The following is a 17,614-nucleotide window of genomic DNA, read 5'->3' as shown; positions in this document are numbered from 1 at the left end:
GGACTTGATGGACCCAGGGTTTGATCCGGAGATGGCAATTCTTATGTTCTCTGGGGGAGGGAAGGGAAACGGAAGGGGTGGACAGAGATGGCAGATGGATAGTTAGCACAGAGAAAAAAGAAAGAAGGAGACCCTGGCAAGCAAGTTATCAGAAGACAACCAGAGCCTGGGACCAACAAGATTTCAATAATGACCAGACAACAAAAGGTAGAAAAAATCATTTTATTTTCTGTTTTGTGATTACAATACGTCAGATTTGAAACGTGTATCCTGCCAGAGCTGGTGTTAGACCACAAACGTGAGCTAGGATTTAACAGAGAGAGGAAAAATCTTTTTTGTTTGTCTATACCACAGTGCTAGTGTGGTTAGAAGGCAAATGGGGTGAAGAGACTATAAAAGGGTGAAGAAGTTATAAAATAAACTCACCAGGATGTTTTTTAAAAAAACACCCAATTGGGCAGGAAAATTGAATCAAATCAAAAAATCGATTCAATAGGCTGAATCGAATCAAAATTTTTTTTCCTGAATCGGGCAGCACTTCTGTGTGCCTTTCTGGTCACCCCATCTCAAAAGATTCCGAGAAAGATAAACGAGATGGAACATCTCTAACAGTGAGTGGAAAAGTGACAACACGGGAAATACTGTATAATGAAATTTAGAAAAACAAAGTGTGGGGTCAAGAAGTTCAAGTTTCTTTGACCTTTCAAAAAACACAAGACAAGAGGTCACTAGGAAATGAATGACCAGCAGTGAATAACTAGAGAGCATTGGACAAGTTCTTGAAAGAAAGTCCATAAAAAAATGATTAGCCAGATAGCCTCGACAATAAGCATTTCTTAAATGAGATGTGAAGCATTTTGATCTACCTTTTGGGATAAGAACATAAGAATTGCCGCTGCTGGGTCTGACCAGTGGTCCATCGTGACCAGCAGTCCGCTCACAAAGCGGCCCTTAGGTCAAAGACCAGCGCCCTGAGTCTAACCTTACCTGCGTACGTTCTGGTTCAGCAGGAAGTTGTCTAACTTTGTCTTGAATCCCTACAGGATGTTTTCCCCTATAACAGACTCCGGAAGAGCGTTCCAGTTCTCCACCACTCTCTGGGTGAAGAAGAACTTCCGTACGTTTGTACGGAATCTATCCCCTTTTAACTTTAGAGAGTGCCCTCTCGTTCTCTCCACCTTGGAGAGGGATCTGATGGATATTTGTGACCTGGTCTGGAAACAGGGTCTGTCAGCATGGCTTTTCTTTATTATGTTTAAAGCAGCTTTTATTGAGACCCACAACAATCAAATGGCAGCTTGGCAAGTCAAACCATTTCAACAGACAAGTCTAATACGGTCTGAACAAAACCTCTGTTCTCAAGGTCTCGGGAAAACTTTTAATCCAAAACTTTTACTCATCCCTTTACCCACCTTGTTCTAAAAACCCATGTATTTTGCCTGTTGTAACTTCCACATGTCCGTAACTTCCAAATGTCCATAACCCATCTAAAGTACAAAAATTCACAACTACATTTCTAAAATTAAACAGGATTAGGTGAGAATGTGTCATCCGCTCGGTCATAAAAACATAAGAACAGCCATACTGGGTCAGACCAATGGTCCATCAGGTCACAAGTACCTGGCAGAACCCCACTTGTAGCAACGTTCCATGCTTCCGATCCCAGGTCACTGAAGATTTTACTGTTTGCAGTTTTAGCCACTCTAGGGCCGATTCTATAATGGGTGCCTAAAGTCAGATGTCTCTTAGGCGTCTAACTTAATTGGCAAAACACCCTTAACAGCCTCAATAATTGGTTAAAAACATTTAATTGGGCGATAGGCACTTAGCACAGTGCACTTAGAGGCACCTAACAACTAAGTGTGTGTTTCTATGGGCAGAGCGCGATTTAGGCACCGCCATGTGTGATTCTCCAAAAACTTAGGCGCCTGAAATGTAGGGTTTTAGAACCCTCACCTACATTTCAGGCGCCTAAGTTTTTACATAGGCGCCGATAGCCACGATTCTGTAAACGAAGCCTGTGATAAACGCCGCCAGCATCTTTTTTTTTTAGGTGCGTTTTCAGCAACGCATTGTGCCCCCTTTTTCTCATAAACTTTCAAGGGCTTTTCTTCCAGCAAGCGAAGGAAACTATTTAGCCAGTTTGTAATCTAGCTTCTTTTTTGGCATTACCAATCCAGGCCCTTCTCAGAAGTGTGTCCCATCAAAACAGCCCAACTCACGTCAGCCAGAGAAGATTCACTGTCTGGGTCCAGTTCCTCTTGGCACTGCCACTGAGACATGCCCGCCGAAATGCTTCTCGAGCTAGGAAGACTACTGTGGAATATAGCAACATTAACCTGAAAGGCAAGAAGTTAAATGTTTACTATACATACAGAGGTCTTTACTTAAAACAAAAGATAATCAAACCCAGCCACTGCAGCTCCCCAGCAAAAAAAACCCAACAACCTTCAAAGGCACACGTACACGAAAGAACAGTGCTCAAGGATTTTAGACTTTAACAATCCTCTGCATTATAGTTCTTGTGAGGGATGATGTTAGCTGTCTTCGATACATCCCCACTGTCGACAGCTTTGCTAATTTACTTAACTACATATCATGTTAAATCACCTAAGAACAAAAGGTCCTCCTCCCCTTTTCTAACAATCCAAAAGCTAAAAGCAACGTCTAATATTTGTATTATGGAGTGTTTGCAGATTGATATTGACACCCGAAGATAAGGCTAAAGCACAGGATCCAAGCCAAGACTTCAAGATAGGCCCCCAGCCTGTCCCCAGTTTTCTCCTTTGCTTCCTCCTTTTCATTACATTTTGTTTTCAATCTCTTGAATTTGTGAATTGCTGTTTCCAACATAATGCTCATTATGCAAATGTTCCAAAAGAATCAAGTACTTTTATTTTCATATTGTGCCCAAAAAGGTGGAATATAAATATCAGATTAACTCTCTCGGTCCAGCACATGGTCAAGATGCAGGAGACTCGGAGAATGCTTTCACAGGAACCAAAGTTATGGAGCCTTCTGGCCGATTGATTTGCTTTAGGGAGATAGAGGTATAATGAGAAAAAAGTCGATCCTAGTAGCCTTTCTTCTGATCAGGGGTGTCCAACCTTTTGGCTTCCCTGGGCCGCACTGTCAGAAAAAAATGTTTCTGGGGCCATGCTGCAGCAAGACAGAGGAGGGAGCCAGCAAGACGGTAAACACCCAGGGGCAGCAGAGGAAAACACTGCGTCGTCCTCGATCGGGGCCGCACAAAATACTTCACTGGGCCGCATGCGGCCCTTGAGCCACAGGTTGGACACTCCTGATTTAGATGATATGGCCATCTGTCCACTAGCAGTTAGTAGACTACCAATTTAATTCACTTAAGCCACTGATGGACAGAGGAGATAAACTGATGATGATTGAGGGAAATTTCCAGAGCAAAACCATACATTCCCTTGCAGATGCTACCGCAGGGACGTCCAACCTCGATCCTCGAGGGTGCAACCAGGTTGGGTTTTCTAAATTTCTCCAATGAATATGGAGGAGGTCTCTTTGCATGCACTGTCTCCAAATAGACCTCATGCAAATTCACTGTGGCAATCCTGAAAACCCAACCGGGTGAGGGCCGAGGTTGGACACCCCTGTGATCCTTGTCATTTACACACATCTGCCTGAAACGCCAAATAGCACTGCCCATTCTAGCCCCTGACCAAGTGAAAGGACTCAGGACGCATGCTGAGATTTTTACCTCCCTGCATGCCTGACTAGTAGCTATCCATACCGAGTAGAACGGTTCATAGTCATTTGCTCGCGAGACTTCGGCACGCCGACATTGCAGCCCCGACAAATCGGCACAAGAAGACCCCATGGCGCCGCCTACAAAGTTACTTTGAAAGAGCTCCAACGCAGCGTATGAGTGGGGAACCACCCCCAGTTTACTACATTATCCCAGGACAAGCAGGCAGCATATTCTCACATGTGGGTGACGTCATCTACGGAGCCCCAGCGCGGACAGCTTTTCAAGCAAACTTGATTGAAGTTTCAAGTTTGCTACACTGCACCACGCATGTGCATGCCTTCTTGCCCACTAGAGGGCGCATCCCCACCTCGTGGTCCTCAGTTCAGTTTTTTCCGCGGAGCCAGAAGCCCTGTGGAAATTGAGCTCTGCTCTTTTTTGCCTTCTGTCGCCGCGTCCGGTGAATTTTGATCGGTCGCTGTGCTGTACTTTGTTTGTTTTTGTTGTTTTGATTGTTCGTTTCAAAAAAAAAAAAAAAAAAAGTTTATTTCATTCGGCTCCGGGGGCTCCCGTGAGCCGCGGCCGCGACCGGCCTTGCTTTCGGCCGGCTCGGTTTTTCATGTCCTGTCCCTTGACGGGTTTCAAGAAGTGCACCCGGTGTGAGCGGTTACTTTCCATTACCGACCCACACCGGTGGTGCTTGCTCTGCTTGGGACCCGAGCATCCGACTGATTCTTGCGATCGGTGCTCCACCTTTCAGGCCAGAGCGCTCCGCCGACGTCGTGCCAGGATGGCGGAGCTCTTCGCGGTCGACTCCGCGCCGGGGAAGGCCTCGACGTCGGCCTCGGCTTCGGCCCCGGCCTTGACCTCGGCCTCGGGATCCTCGGCTTCGCCACGTCCCTCGACATCGAAGCCTACGCCTCCGACGAAACCTGCCTCGGGTAAGTCCTCTCTTCCATCCCCGACTCCAGGGTCGACGAAGAAGCCATCTTCGGGCTCCTCGACGGCGGGTGGGTCGTCCTCGGCCCCGCCAAGGCCTATGGCCACTACTGCCCCGAGGGAATACTCGAGACCGAGGTCGCCCTCCAGGGAGCAGCCCCCGGCCTCGGACCTGCCTACCATGGTGGGGATCCCGGCGTTCCAAGACTTGCTCCGAGCATTGATTGCCTCGGAGCTGTCTGGGGCCCTCGAGCATTTGCAGCAGGCTTCGGCCTCGACAGCTTCGGCCTCGAGGGCCCCGACCTCGGTGGCCTCGGTCTCGACTCCCTCGGCCTTGGGTACCGGGACGGCACCGACCTCGGCCCCGATCTTACCCTCGACTTCGGCCTCGGGGGCCCCGCCTGAGAGTAGCGTTAGGCCCCGTGACAAGGTGCGCAGGGTGAGGCGGATCTCCTCCTCCTCCTCTTCGAGGTCCTCCCGGGACTCCTCGCCCTCGGGCGAGGCGTCGTCCGAGGAAGCCTAAGCGTTCGCGAGGTTCCCCTCGACGACGTGGTTGCTCCTCGCCGCTCGGGGGCGAGGCATTGCGGGTATCGGAGCTCCGCCTCGATAACCCGAGGCTGCTCCATTCCCCAGCGAGAGGGGGTTCGCGTGACTCCTCGCCAAAGAGGAGGGGGCGTGCCTCGGTACCTCGGACACCTGGTACCTCTCCCAGGGGTTCTTCGGGACGTAAACGTTCCCCGACCCCCTCGGGGCCATTGGATCTGGCCTCCTGGGAATCCGGATCCGGTAGGGAACCACGCTATTCCCACAAGGCTTCCCCCTTCTGTTCGGCGGGGAGGTCGAGAACCCCCTCGCTGCCCGCCAGACCGTCCTCTTTTTCCAGTTTCGTGCAGGACATGGCACGTGCTTTGGGTCTGGACCTCATGGCGGGATCTCAATATACCAAGGAGTTCCTCGAGGAGCAGGACCTTCCCACTCCCCCGAGGGAAACTCCCCGACTTCCCTTGAATAAGGTCCTTCATCAGACCTTCCTTAAGAACCTGACTTCACCTCTTACGGTCACAGCGGTGCCGTCTAAGATGGAGACCAAGTATAGGACTATTCCACCCAAGGGATTCGATAAGGCTCAACTCTCCCACCAGTCTTTGCTTGTGGAGTCGGCGCTGAAAAAGTCACAACCCTCCAGAGTTTCTGCGGCGGTCCTGCCCGGCAGAGAGGGTCGGACCCTGGACAAGTTTGGTCGTCGCCTCTATTCGAATTCCCTTATGGCAACCAGGGTGCTCAATTATGCCTTTACATTCTCATCCTATTTACGGGGCATGGTGAAGGACCTGCCTCAGTATCATGATGATCTCCCAGATTCCCTTAGGGAAGGATTCGCCAGGTTTATGTCCAACCTGTCTCAATTGCGCCTGTACCTGTTTCACGCTGTGTACGACGCGTTTGAGCTGGTGTCGAGGTTGTCTGCATTCGCTGTAGCTATGCGCCGACTAGCGTGGCTACGCACCCTCGATATGGACCCAAACCTGCAGGAACGCCTAGCGGATTTACCTTGCGTGGGGTCCGAGTTATTTGATGAGTCCCTAGAGGCGGCGACCAAACGGTTGTCGGAGCAGGAGCGCTCGTTGGCCTCGTTGGTCCATCCGAAACCTAGGGCCACGCCGCAGAAACCCTTCCGGCCTCCTCCGAGGCGTTACCCTCAGAAGTCGACGCCGGCCTTTTCTAGGCCTCCGCCACGGCGTCCATCTCAACAGGGAAGAGGGGGACAAACGAAACCTCCGGCGCAGGCTGCGTCCAAGCCAGCGCCGTCCTTTTGACGTGCTATGCGGATGGGGCCGGCCCCCCTCCGCAATCGCGCCGGTCCCCCTTCCCATAGGGGGTCGACTCCGGTCCTTTTATGCGGCTTGGACCGAGATAACATCCGACGCTTGGGTGCTCCGGACCGTCTCCGAGGGCTACTCTCTCAATTTTTGGTCTGCGCCACCGGAACAGTCACCGGGGGCTTGCCCATACAATCGGACCCAGCTCCCCATCCTCATGGCCGAGGCCAGGGCCTTGTTGAGGCTTCGGGCGGTGGAACCTGTACCCCCCGACCAGCGGGGGCAGGGGTTTTACTCCCGTTACTTTTTGGTCCCAAAAAAGACCGGGGACTTGCGCCCCATTCTAGACCTCAGGAAGCTCAACAAGTTCCTGGTCCGGGAGAAGTTCCGGATGTTGTCACTTCCGGTATTGTATCCTCTCTTGGAGGAAGGGGACTGGATGTGCTCCCTAGACCTGAAGGAAGCGTATACCCATGTTCCGGTGCATCCCACCTTCCGCAAATTCTTACGGTTCCAGGTGGGCGAGTTACACCTACAGTACCGGGTCCTCCCCTTCGGCCTGGCTTCGTCCCCTCGAGTCTTCACGAAGTGTATGGTGGTAGTCGCTGCAGCCCTGAGGTCTCGGGGGCTTCAGGTCTTCCCATACCTGGACGATTGGCTGATCAAGGCCCCAACCAGGGAGGGGGTTATCTCAGCGACCCGACAGTCTATCACCTTCCTTCAGCGACTGGGGTTCGAAGTGAACTTTCCCAGGTCACAGCTGTGCCCGACCCAATCACTTCAATTTATAGGCGCAGTGCTGGACACTGTTCGCCTTCGTTCGTTCCTCCCTCCTCTTCGTTTGGAGGCTTTGGTTCGGTTGAGCCGTCTGATTTCTCGGCTACCTGTGGTCTCGGCTCAGCGCATGATGATGCTTCTGGGCCACATGGCGTCTACGGTCCACGTCACTCCGTTCGCCAGACTGCACCTGAAAATCCCTCAGTGGACTCTGGCCTCTCAGTGGCGCCAGGATTGCGATCCTGTCTCTTGTCTCATAGCGGTGACTCCTTCTTTGAGACGATTGCTCCGTTGGTGGACCGTCTCTTCGAATCTTTCCGGGGGTTTGCTCTTTCTCGTCCCTCCACATCGCAAGGTTCTGACCACGGACTCCTCGGAGTACGCGTGGGGGGCCCACCTCGACGGTCTGCGGACCCAGGGCCTGTGGTCGGCGGAGGACCGACGCTGTCACATCAATGTGTTGGAGCTTCGTACCATCTTTCTGGCGGCTCGCGCATTCTGCCACTTACTCCACGATCAGGTAGTCCTCGTGCGTACGGACAACCAGGTGGCCATGTATTATGTGAACAAGCAAGGTGGGACAGGCTCTTGGTCCCTTTGCCGGGAAGCTCTACGCCTTTGGGAATGGGCGATCTCCCAGAACATCTTCCTACAGGCGGTCTATATCCAGGGAGAACGGAACTGCTTGGCAGACAAACTCAGTCGGCTTCTCCAGCCGCACAAGTGGTCACTCAACTCCAGAGTCCTGCGGAAGGTATTCGACCGCTGGGGGACTCCGCAGGTGGATCTGTTTGCCTCTCCGGAGACTCACAAACTACCCCTGTATTGTTCTCAATAGCGCAAGAAGCCAAAAACTTCAAACCCTTCTTTAGATACGTGAAAGGGAAAAAACCCGCAAAAGAGGCGGTGGGACCCCTGGACGACCAGGGAAGAAAAGGGTACATCAAGGAAGATAAACAAATTGCTGACAAACTAAATTCCTTCTTTGCGTCCATCTTTACGGAGGAGGATACCGCTAAAATACCAGAAGCAGTGAAAGTGTTTAGTGGAGTAATAGAAGACAGCCTCACCACAGTTGAAGTGGAGTTGGACCAGATATACTACCAGATCGACAAACTTAAAAGTGACAAATCCCCTGGACCGGATGAAATTCACCCGAGAGTTTTAAAGGAATTGAAGGTTGAAATCGGAGAGCTATTGCAAAAACTTGCCAATCTGACAATCAGAACGGGACAGATACCAGAGGACTGGAAGATAGCGAATGTCACGCCAATTTTCAAAAAAGGATCGAGAGGGGAACTGGGCAACTACAGACCTGTGAGTCTTACGTCTGTCCCTGGAAAGATGATTGAAGCACTGATCAAGGATAGCATAGTCCGGCACCTAGATACACACGACTTGATGAAACCCAGTCAACATGGGTTCAGGAAAGGGAAATCATGTTTAACGAATTTACTTCAATTTTTCGAGACCGTGAACAAGCAAATTGATAGTGGAATGCCGGTGGACATAATATATTTGGACTTCCAGAAAGCATTCGACAAAGTTCCACATGAAAGGCTTCTCAGGAAACTACAAAGCCATGGAATAGAGGGAGATATACAAAGGTGGATAGGCAAATGGTTGGAAAACAGAAAGCAGAGAGTGGGCATAAATGGGAAGTTCTCAGACTGGGAGAAAGTGACTAGTGGTGTGCCCCAGGGCTCAGTGCTTGGGCCAATCCTATTTAATATTTATATCAATGACCTGGAAGATGGAATATCCAGTGAGATCATTAAGTTTGCAGACGACACAAAGCTATGCCGGGCAATCAGATCGCAGGAGGATAGCGAGGAACTCCAAAGCGACTTGTATCAGTTAGAGAAATGGGCAGAGCAATGGCAGATGAAGTTCAACGTGGAGAAATGCAAAGTAATGCATTTAGGTAGAAAGAATAAGGAATACGAGTATAGAATGTCAGGCGCAACTCTGGGTAAGAGCGAACAAGAAAAGGACCTGGGTGTACTGATAGATAGGACCCTGAAGCCGTCGGCACAATGCGCGGCAGCGGCAAAGAAAGCAAACAGAATGTTAGGCATGATAAAGAAAGGAATCACGAGTAGATCGGAGAAAGTCATGATGCCGCTTTATAGAGCAATGGTCAGACCACACTTGGAATACTGTGTCCAACATTGGTCTCCCAACCTAAAGAAGGATATAAAACTGTTGGAGAGGGTGCAGAGACGAGCAACGAAGTTAATAAGAGGTATGGAGAACTTGGAATATGAGGAACGACTCAAGAAACTGGGACTATTCTCCCTTGAGAAGAGGAGGCTGCGAGGGGACATGATCGAGACGTTCAAAATGCTGAAAGGCATCGATAAAATAGAGCAGGAAAATAAATTATTTACATTGTCCAACGTGACACGGACAAGAGGACATGGTTTGAAGCTAAGGGGGGACAAGTCCAGGACAAATGTCAGGAAGTACTGTTTTACGCAGCGAGTGGTAGACGCCTGGAATGCTCTCCCAAAGGAGGTTATTAAGGAATCCACTGTGCTGGGATTCAAAGGCAAATTAGATGCACATCTCCTTATGAGAGGCATAGAGGGATATGGGTGACTAAAACTACATCAGGTGTATACCTGACTGGGCCTCCGCGTGTGCGGATCGCCGGACTCGATGGACCATGGGTCTGATCCGGAGATGGCAGTTCTTATGTTCTTATGTTCTCGGATGTACTCCCCGGACCGTCTAGAAGCAGATGCCTTTCTTCTCGACTGGGGAGGGAGGTTCCTTTATGCGTTTCCTCCTTTTCCCCTGATCTTGAGGACGTTGGTTCGTCTCAAATCATCCAGAGCAACTATGATTCTCATTGCGCCTCGGTGGCCTCGTCAACACTGGTTCTCCCTGCTTCTTCAACTCAGTGTCAGGGAGCCTCTGCTTCTGCCTGTGTTTCCCTCTCTGCTATCTCAGAGTCTGGGTTCGCTGTTGCATCCCAATCTTCAGTCGTTACACCTAACCGCTTGGTTCCTCTCCCCCTGACTTCGGTCCCGCTTTCTCAGTCGGTGAGGGAAGTGTTGGAAGCCTCGTGCAAGGTCTCGACCAGGCTTTGTTATTCCCAGAAATGGACCAGGTTTTCCTCCTGGTGCTCCTTGCGTCATCTGGAACCGGCTTCGGTCCCGGTGTCTTCGGTACTGGACTATTTGTTGCATCTATCTAATTCAGGCCTGAAGACGACATCCATTCGGGTGCATCTCAGTGCCATTTCTGCTTTCCATCGTCACTTGGAAGGACGTTCTCTTTCGCTTCATCCTCTGGTGACTCGTTTCATGAAGGGTCTACTCAATGTTTGTCCCCCTCTGAAGCCTCCTCCCGTCGTTTGGGATTTGAATGTTGTCTTAGCTCAACTGATGAAACCTCCCTTTGAGCCTATCGACAAGTCTCTCCTGAAATTTCTTACTTGGAAAGTGGTATTTCTGATTGCCCTCACATCTGCTCGACGGATTAGTGAGCTGCAAGCTTTGGTTGTGGACCCGCCTTTTACTGTGTTTCATCATGACAAGGTGGTTCTCCGCACCCATCCAAAATTTTTGCCTAAAGTTGTGTCTGATTTCCACCTCAATCAGTCCATTGTCCTTCCTGTGTTCTTTCCTAAGCCCCACTCCCATCCTGGCGAGACGGCGCTCCACACGCTTGACTGTAAGAGGGCGTTGGCATTTTATCTCCAACGTACCAGGTCTCATCGGAAGGTTCCTCAATTGTTTTTGTCCTTTGATCCTAATCGTTTAGGACACCCTGTTTCCAAGCGCACCTTGTCCAACTGGTTGGCTGCTTGTATTTCTTTTTGTTACGCTCAGGCTGGTCTTCCGCTCCCGGGTCGAGTCACGGGGCATAAGGTCCGGGCGATGGCAGCTTCGGTTGCTTTCCTCCGATCCACTCCTATGGAGGACATATGTAAAGCTGCCACTTGGTCTTCAGTTCATACGTTCACCTCCCACAGTCTGGACACTTTGTCCAGAAACGACGGCCAGTTTGGCCAGTCGGTGTTACGTAATCTGTTTTCCTAAATTGCCATCCTCCCACCTGCCCTTTTTTGGTTGGCTTGGAGGTCACCCACATGTGAGAATATGCTGCCTGCTTGTCCTGGGATAAAGCACAGTTACTTACCGTAACAGGTGTTATCCAGGGACAGCAGGCAGATATTCTCACAACCCGCCCACCTCCCCGGGGATGGCTTCTTTGCTAGTTATGGAACTGAGGACCACGAGGTGGGATGCGCCCTCTAGTGGGCAAGAAGGCATGCACATGCGTGGTGCAGTGTAGCAAACTTGAAACTTCAATCAAGTTTGCTTGAAAAGCTGTCCGCGCTGGGGCTCCGTAGATGACGTCACCCACATGTGAGAATATCTGCCTGCTGTCCCTGGATAACACCTGTTACGGTAAGTAACTGTGCTTTTTCTTCGTGCTGCCGTTGGGGGGGGGGGGGGGGTTGGGGGGTTGGAACCCTCCATTATAGAGTAAACTTAACTTTTTCCCGAGTTTTTAGGAAAAAGTTAAGTTTTCTCTATAATGTGGGGGGTTGCACCCCCCACACCCCCCATCGGAGCTCTTTAAAAGTAACTTTTTAGGCAGGGGTCTTGTGCCAAATTGTCTGCGCTGCAATGTCGACGGGCCAAAGTCTCGCGGGCTTTTGTCCCGTCACCGAGTTGAACACCTTCCCGAGCCGTTCATTTCTGGTGAGAAAAGTCCAGAGCTCTCAGAAGAAAAATATTGTCTCTGGCGGGGGGGGGGGGGGGGGGGGGGATTCAAATCCAGGCTAAAAGCCCACTTTTTCAAAGCTGCGATTAAGGGCCTCTTTTACAAAGCCGTTTAGCACGGGACGTTGCAGTAACGGCCCCGAAGCTGATAGAGATTTAAAGGGCTTCAGGGTTGTTACCGCGCGGCTTTGTGAAACAGGCCCTAAGTCCTGTCCTCACCAATTTGTAAAGCACCGTATCTGTCTGTCATCCCCGATACTCTAACGCTTTCATCCCTTTGTATTTTCCTACATAAACTGCATATTTTTATTCACCATTTTTGTCCAGTGTGTCTGTGATAATCAGATTGTTAAGCTCTTTCAAGCAGCGGTAATAAGAATATAAACACGCTCATTGTTTTTACCTGACATTGACGATCCCGATAATTTCCTTGGAAACATAACGAAGAGTGAATGCATTTAACCCAAAAGTAAGTACTCTAAACAACACCTACAAGGTAAAAAAAAAAAGCAAAAACCATAGCAGAAAATTATTGTACAAGAAATGCACAAAATACAGCATAGGAAAAAAAAAGAGGTTCTTTTATTACGCTGGGCTAACAAATAGGCCCATTTCTAGCGCAGTCATCAAAAAGGGATTTTTCAATTTGTCTCATTAAAGGCTGTGTACTAATATTAACATTAGCATATAATAAAAGGCTAAGCGCGCATGCGCTTTTCAAAAATCGTGATTCCTGGTGGCATGAGGTGTGCTTCTGTGTCACACCTCACGGCGCCTGTGCTAGCTAGCTGGAGGCGTGTGCTCCAGAGACTCCTCCCTCCCGCTGCCGCTGCTCTTCAAAGCGGCCTGCTGAGGTTCGCCAGCCGCTGTAGCGAACCTCGCAGGCCGCTCTCCACCTTCCCGATGCAGATAAAAAAGGAAATCCAGGTAGGACGGAGGCTGCGATCGGCAGCGACTGCTGCTACTCCTCCAGCCGCCTAGCTCCTCTCCGTCGGCCCCGGACGGCAGCCCCCTCCACCCCGTCCGTCTCTAGCACCCGTTAATGTAACGGGCTTTAAGAGCTAGTTAGCATTTAATCATTTGAAATAAACGACTGTGGAAGCACTTATCACCCCCACACTTTTACAAAACCATGCCAGAAGGTTTTTCGTGCCGGCCGGTGTGCTAAGTGCTCGGTGCTGCTTTGACGCTCATAGAAACTCTATGACTGTCGGAGCAGCGCAGAGCATTCAGCGTGCCGGCCGGCGTTAAAAACCTCTTGCGCGGTTTTGTAAAAAAGGTGCTTCTTATATAGGTGGCTGTAAAGGCTCCTGCATTATGGATGCTCAATAATGTGCACACACTGCTTGATGAGTGGATCCAGGCCTATTCTCTGCACGTTTCACGTGCTCAGATGGCGAGACTAACATGGAGCACTCTAGCGGGTTTTTGCGTTAGGTGCATGTTGCTGCCTGATGCAGCTTAGTCCAAAAAAAAAAGCCCTATAGCAAAAGGGAGCCCAGCAGGGTGGTTAGGGTTGCAACTGCCGCTCCATGTACAATAGACCCTCTTTGGTTTTAAAAATATGAGACATTTGTGTATTGCTCGGAGCAAAACTGCTCTATACCAGTGGTTCTCAAACCTGTCCTGCGAGATCACCAGCCTGTGGGGTTTTCAGGATAACCCTTATGAATATGCATGAGAGCAATTTGCATATAATGGAAGTGACAGGTATGCAAATCTGTCTCAAGCATATTCACTATTAATAAACTCACCGGGGCTTGTAAAACTTTCTAACAGCTCTGCTTAATACATAAACAAAATACCCAAATAAGAGCTATATTACACACTACTTCTTATGCTTATAAATAACTCATCATTTATTATAATAATATAACACCAGGGCTTCACTGTTTGGGAGAACGAGTGTGTATGTTTAATATGAAATAATGTTATATGTTTTAAAGATTTTCATGATGTCATATTATTATAATAAATGATGATTAATTATTTATAAGCCCATCTGTAGCATCTCTCCTCCCACCCATCCCCCTCTGCAGTAGTTTTCCATCCCTCCGTCCCATCCCCCGTGCAGTAGCACCCCACCGACCCTCCCACCAAGAGGCCTGACATACCTCCATGCCTCCCAAGGCGGCAGCAGCAGCAGTGTGGCAGCAGCCTGTCCCTCCAGGGCTTCCCTCTGCCGCATCATCAGGGCATCATCAGTGATGCAGCAGAGGGAAGGCCCCGACGGGGCAGGCCGCGAGCAGCCTATTCACTGCGCTGCCTCTTCAAGGACAGCTACTGCCACACTGCTGCTGCCGCCTTGGGAGGCATGTCAGGCCTCTTGGTGGGAGGGTCAGTAGGGTGCTACTGCACAGGGGGATGGGACGGAGGGATGGAAAATTACTGCACAGGGGAATGGGTGGGAGGAGAGATGCTACAGATGGGCAGAGAGAATTGTTGGGATGGAGGAGAAAAAGGGAGAGCTGAAACAAAGAGGTAGAAAGGGGTGAGAGGGAGAAATCCTGGACATAGAGTGGAGGGCATAGGGAGAGAGAAAGAAATGTTGCACATGATAATGGAGGGAAGGAAGGGAAAGATGCTGCATGGAGGGGAATAGAGAGGTTTGGCACAGGGCAGGGAGAAAGAGAGATGGTAGACAGTGGGAAAGAAACAAATGTTGAATATGGCAGTGGAAGGTAGAAACAATAATTTTATTTTCTATTTTGTGATTACAATATGCCAGATTTGAAATGTGTATCCTGTCAGAGTTGGCATTAAGACAGAAAGCATGAGCTAGGATCTAACAGAGAGAGGAAAAGTCTTTTTTGTTTATTTTGTTTACACCACAGCGCTGGTGTGGAGTTGGAGAAGGCAAAGGGGGATGGGCTTTAAAATAAATCCACCTGGACATTTGGGAAAAAAAAGACCCCACACCCGATTATGCGGGAAAAGCAAATCACAATCTCGATTCAATAAGCTGAAGTCCAGCAGCCCACTTCTGTGCTGAGCTCTCTACCTACCACCCGAGTGTTCCATAGCTACAGCTTCAGAGACAACAGTATAGGTTGTCTCTTTGGCAGGTCCTGCCACAGTGATGCAAATCCCTGTAGGTGCCATCTCTGATGCTATGGCTATAGAGGGGTGGAGTGGGAATCCATCTCGGTCCTCTTGCCTAGTTATGCCACTGCTAACCTATATGCCTATCCGGTGGCTTACCTGGTAGGACAGGAATCTGAGGTGGCGTACCCCCTTCTCTGGCTAGAACACCCATTCATCCAGGCAGTGGGAAAGCGCATGGATCGGTCACAGGGTTGTGGGCTGGCTGCTCTCGGCTCCGCTGGTCCCCTGCCCCAGAACAGAAAGTTGACGTCAGAGGGAGCAAGGGCCAGCGGAGCTAATGGCCACGTGCAGGCGGACCACCCCTGAACTCCCCGCAGCCAGTGCGGACCGCCCCACCCTTTGTAAACCACTGCGCATCTCTGCATACATGATCTAAGGAAAGGACTGAATTGTGCACAAATATGTTACGCCAACTCACTTGAGTCAGACTGAGAGAAGGAGACGCGCCTGAAAAACCGGTCTGAGGCTCCCCGCCCTACCAGCCTCCCATTGCTAAGTTAACTCAAGTAGCCCAGCGCCCGTTTCATTCTTTCACCCCAGGAGACTTTACCCTAGGGCAGTGGTGTCCTATTTTGAGGCCCTCAGTATGTTCCTCATAATCACAAAAGTCAAATAAAAGAGTAGCTGTAAATTACAATATTATTATTAAGACTTGGCCAAAAGGAAAGATTTATAAACTCATGCAAAATGTTCATTTCTTTACTAAGACATTAACCCTTTTTTTTCTGAGGCCCTCCAAGTACCAACCAATCCAAAATGTGGCCCTGGAGTTGGAAACCACTGGTCTAGGGTGACCATATGGCTCCAGGAATTGCCACATCCGGGTTTTCCTTCTACTGAAGCAAAACCTTCCCCCCCCCCCCTCACAGCCGTAAAGACGCACCTGCAGCCCCGCGTTATAGGAGGCGAGCTGAGCGGTATCAGCCAACACGTCCTGCACCTCCATCTCGACGCGGCTCGGCTGACGTCATCATCTCCGGCCGGGAAGGGCGCACTGGAATGACGCTCGAGGGGCGGAGTCTGCGAGGCAAGGGAGGGGGGTTAAAGGAGGCGGATGGGGCCTGTTTGGCCATTTCCCCCGTAGCAATGACTTTTTCAGAGTCAAAGATCAAACATTATGACAGGCAATGATCCCAGCGCGCCTGCGCTATATAGCTTTCAATCTCCTCTTTCCTCCAACCCAGCCCGTGGGAAGAAGAGCTAAGACTGTGATGTCATAATGCCTCATTCCACCAATAAGAGACAACCTCATCAGTGATGTCACAATGCCTTGATTGGCCTGGACTCCTCTCCAACCCAGCCTGCTGATTAACCGTCCCCTTAACTATATCCATTACATCCTGTTTGGGAAGAAGAGCTAAGACTGTGATGTCATAATGCCTCATTCCACCAATAAAAGCCAACCTCATCAATGATGTCACAGTGGCTTAATTGTACTGGACTCCCCTCTGCCCTCCAACCCAGCCAGCTGATTAACCATTCCCCGCACATTTCCGGGTACCCTCCATTGGCAGCCCCAAGATTAGTGTGCCAGCAGCTTAAAAAGTTTGCAACACACTGGGTTAGAGGTAGGAGTTAGACTTAAGAACATAAGAATAGCCTTACTGGGTCAGACCAATGGTCCATCAAGCCTGTTCTCACGGTGGCCAATCCAGGTCACCTACCCAAAACCCAAGGTGTAGCAATATTCCATGCTACCGATCCAGGGCAAGCAGTGGCTTCCCTCGTGTCTTTCTCAATAACAATGGACTTTTCCTCCAGGAACTTGTCCAAACCTTTCTTAAAACCAGCTACATTGACCATAGAAGTTAAGACCACTAGTAAAAAATAGGGGCTTTACTACAGTTTTTGGTTTATCTTTCAGTGTAACAAGTGAACTAGATGCTCTTTTGTGCTCACATTTTTGTGCAGATTATTTTTATTCACAGACTTTTGATAACTCACAAGCATTTGCAAACTGTAGGCTGGTTTTCTTGCTTAATGCCTCTGTTCAAAAATGCTTGTTTGAATTGTGATGGACATTGTGTATTTCTAATAAGGAAGCTCCCCGAAGCACTTGTTTTGGCACAATGTATCTCAGCCACTGGATGACAGCCTTTCCTAAAACTAGACACTCACAGCAGGGAATAAAGCAAATCTGTGAATTTTGTTACACAGTTTCAGTTTAACTTACATTTGCTATACCACCTTTACTGACAAGACAAAGTGGTATACAATCTACAATAAACACAAGAACAAAGCGCCATCAAAATGCAACAGAACAGGCTTAATCCAGACAATAAACACAATTGCACTACAGAAGCACAGATAACGTATAAATATTGGATAAATAACATTCCAGATCCATGTCAGGCTACAATTAACCCTTAGCTGCCCTGTAAGCTTCCTTTAAGAACATAAAAATAGCCATGCTGGGTCAGACCAATGGTCCATCTACCAATAATTAGCAGTGTTCTCCCTAGCGTCTTTTAGCCGGGCACTCCACCCAGCTAATTTAGGTGAGTGCCCGGCTGTCT

General features: G+C 49.6%; 1 protein-coding gene across 2 annotated transcripts in view; it reads right to left on the bottom strand.

The window, feature by feature from the left end:
* The window catches only part of RFT1 (RFT1 homolog), a 47,997-nt gene extending 31,883 nt beyond the window's left edge, over positions 1-16,114 (bottom strand). Inside the window, exons 1-4 of one of the 2 annotated variants that reach the window (XM_033925722.1) lie at positions 15,982-16,070; positions 15,195-15,323; positions 12,397-12,482; positions 2,223-2,339 (exon numbers count right to left, since the gene is read on the bottom strand). In XM_033925722.1, the coding sequence (XP_033781613.1) occupies positions 2,223-2,335 (113 nt within the window). In that variant the 5' untranslated portion in view covers positions 2,336-2,339; positions 12,397-12,482; positions 15,195-15,323; positions 15,982-16,070. Of the gene's footprint in view, positions 1-2,222; positions 2,340-12,396; positions 12,483-15,194; positions 15,324-15,981 lie in introns of both variants that reach the window. The other variant, XM_033925720.1, reaches the window with a different exon arrangement.
* Positions 16,115-17,614: the final 1,500 nt, after the last annotated feature.

This window comes from Geotrypetes seraphini, chromosome 17 (assembly GCF_902459505.1).
Source record: "Geotrypetes seraphini chromosome 17, aGeoSer1.1, whole genome shotgun sequence".
Classification (NCBI taxonomy): domain Eukaryota; kingdom Metazoa; phylum Chordata; class Amphibia; order Gymnophiona; family Dermophiidae; genus Geotrypetes; species Geotrypetes seraphini.
This window is presented reverse-complemented; position numbering and strand designations above follow the sequence as displayed.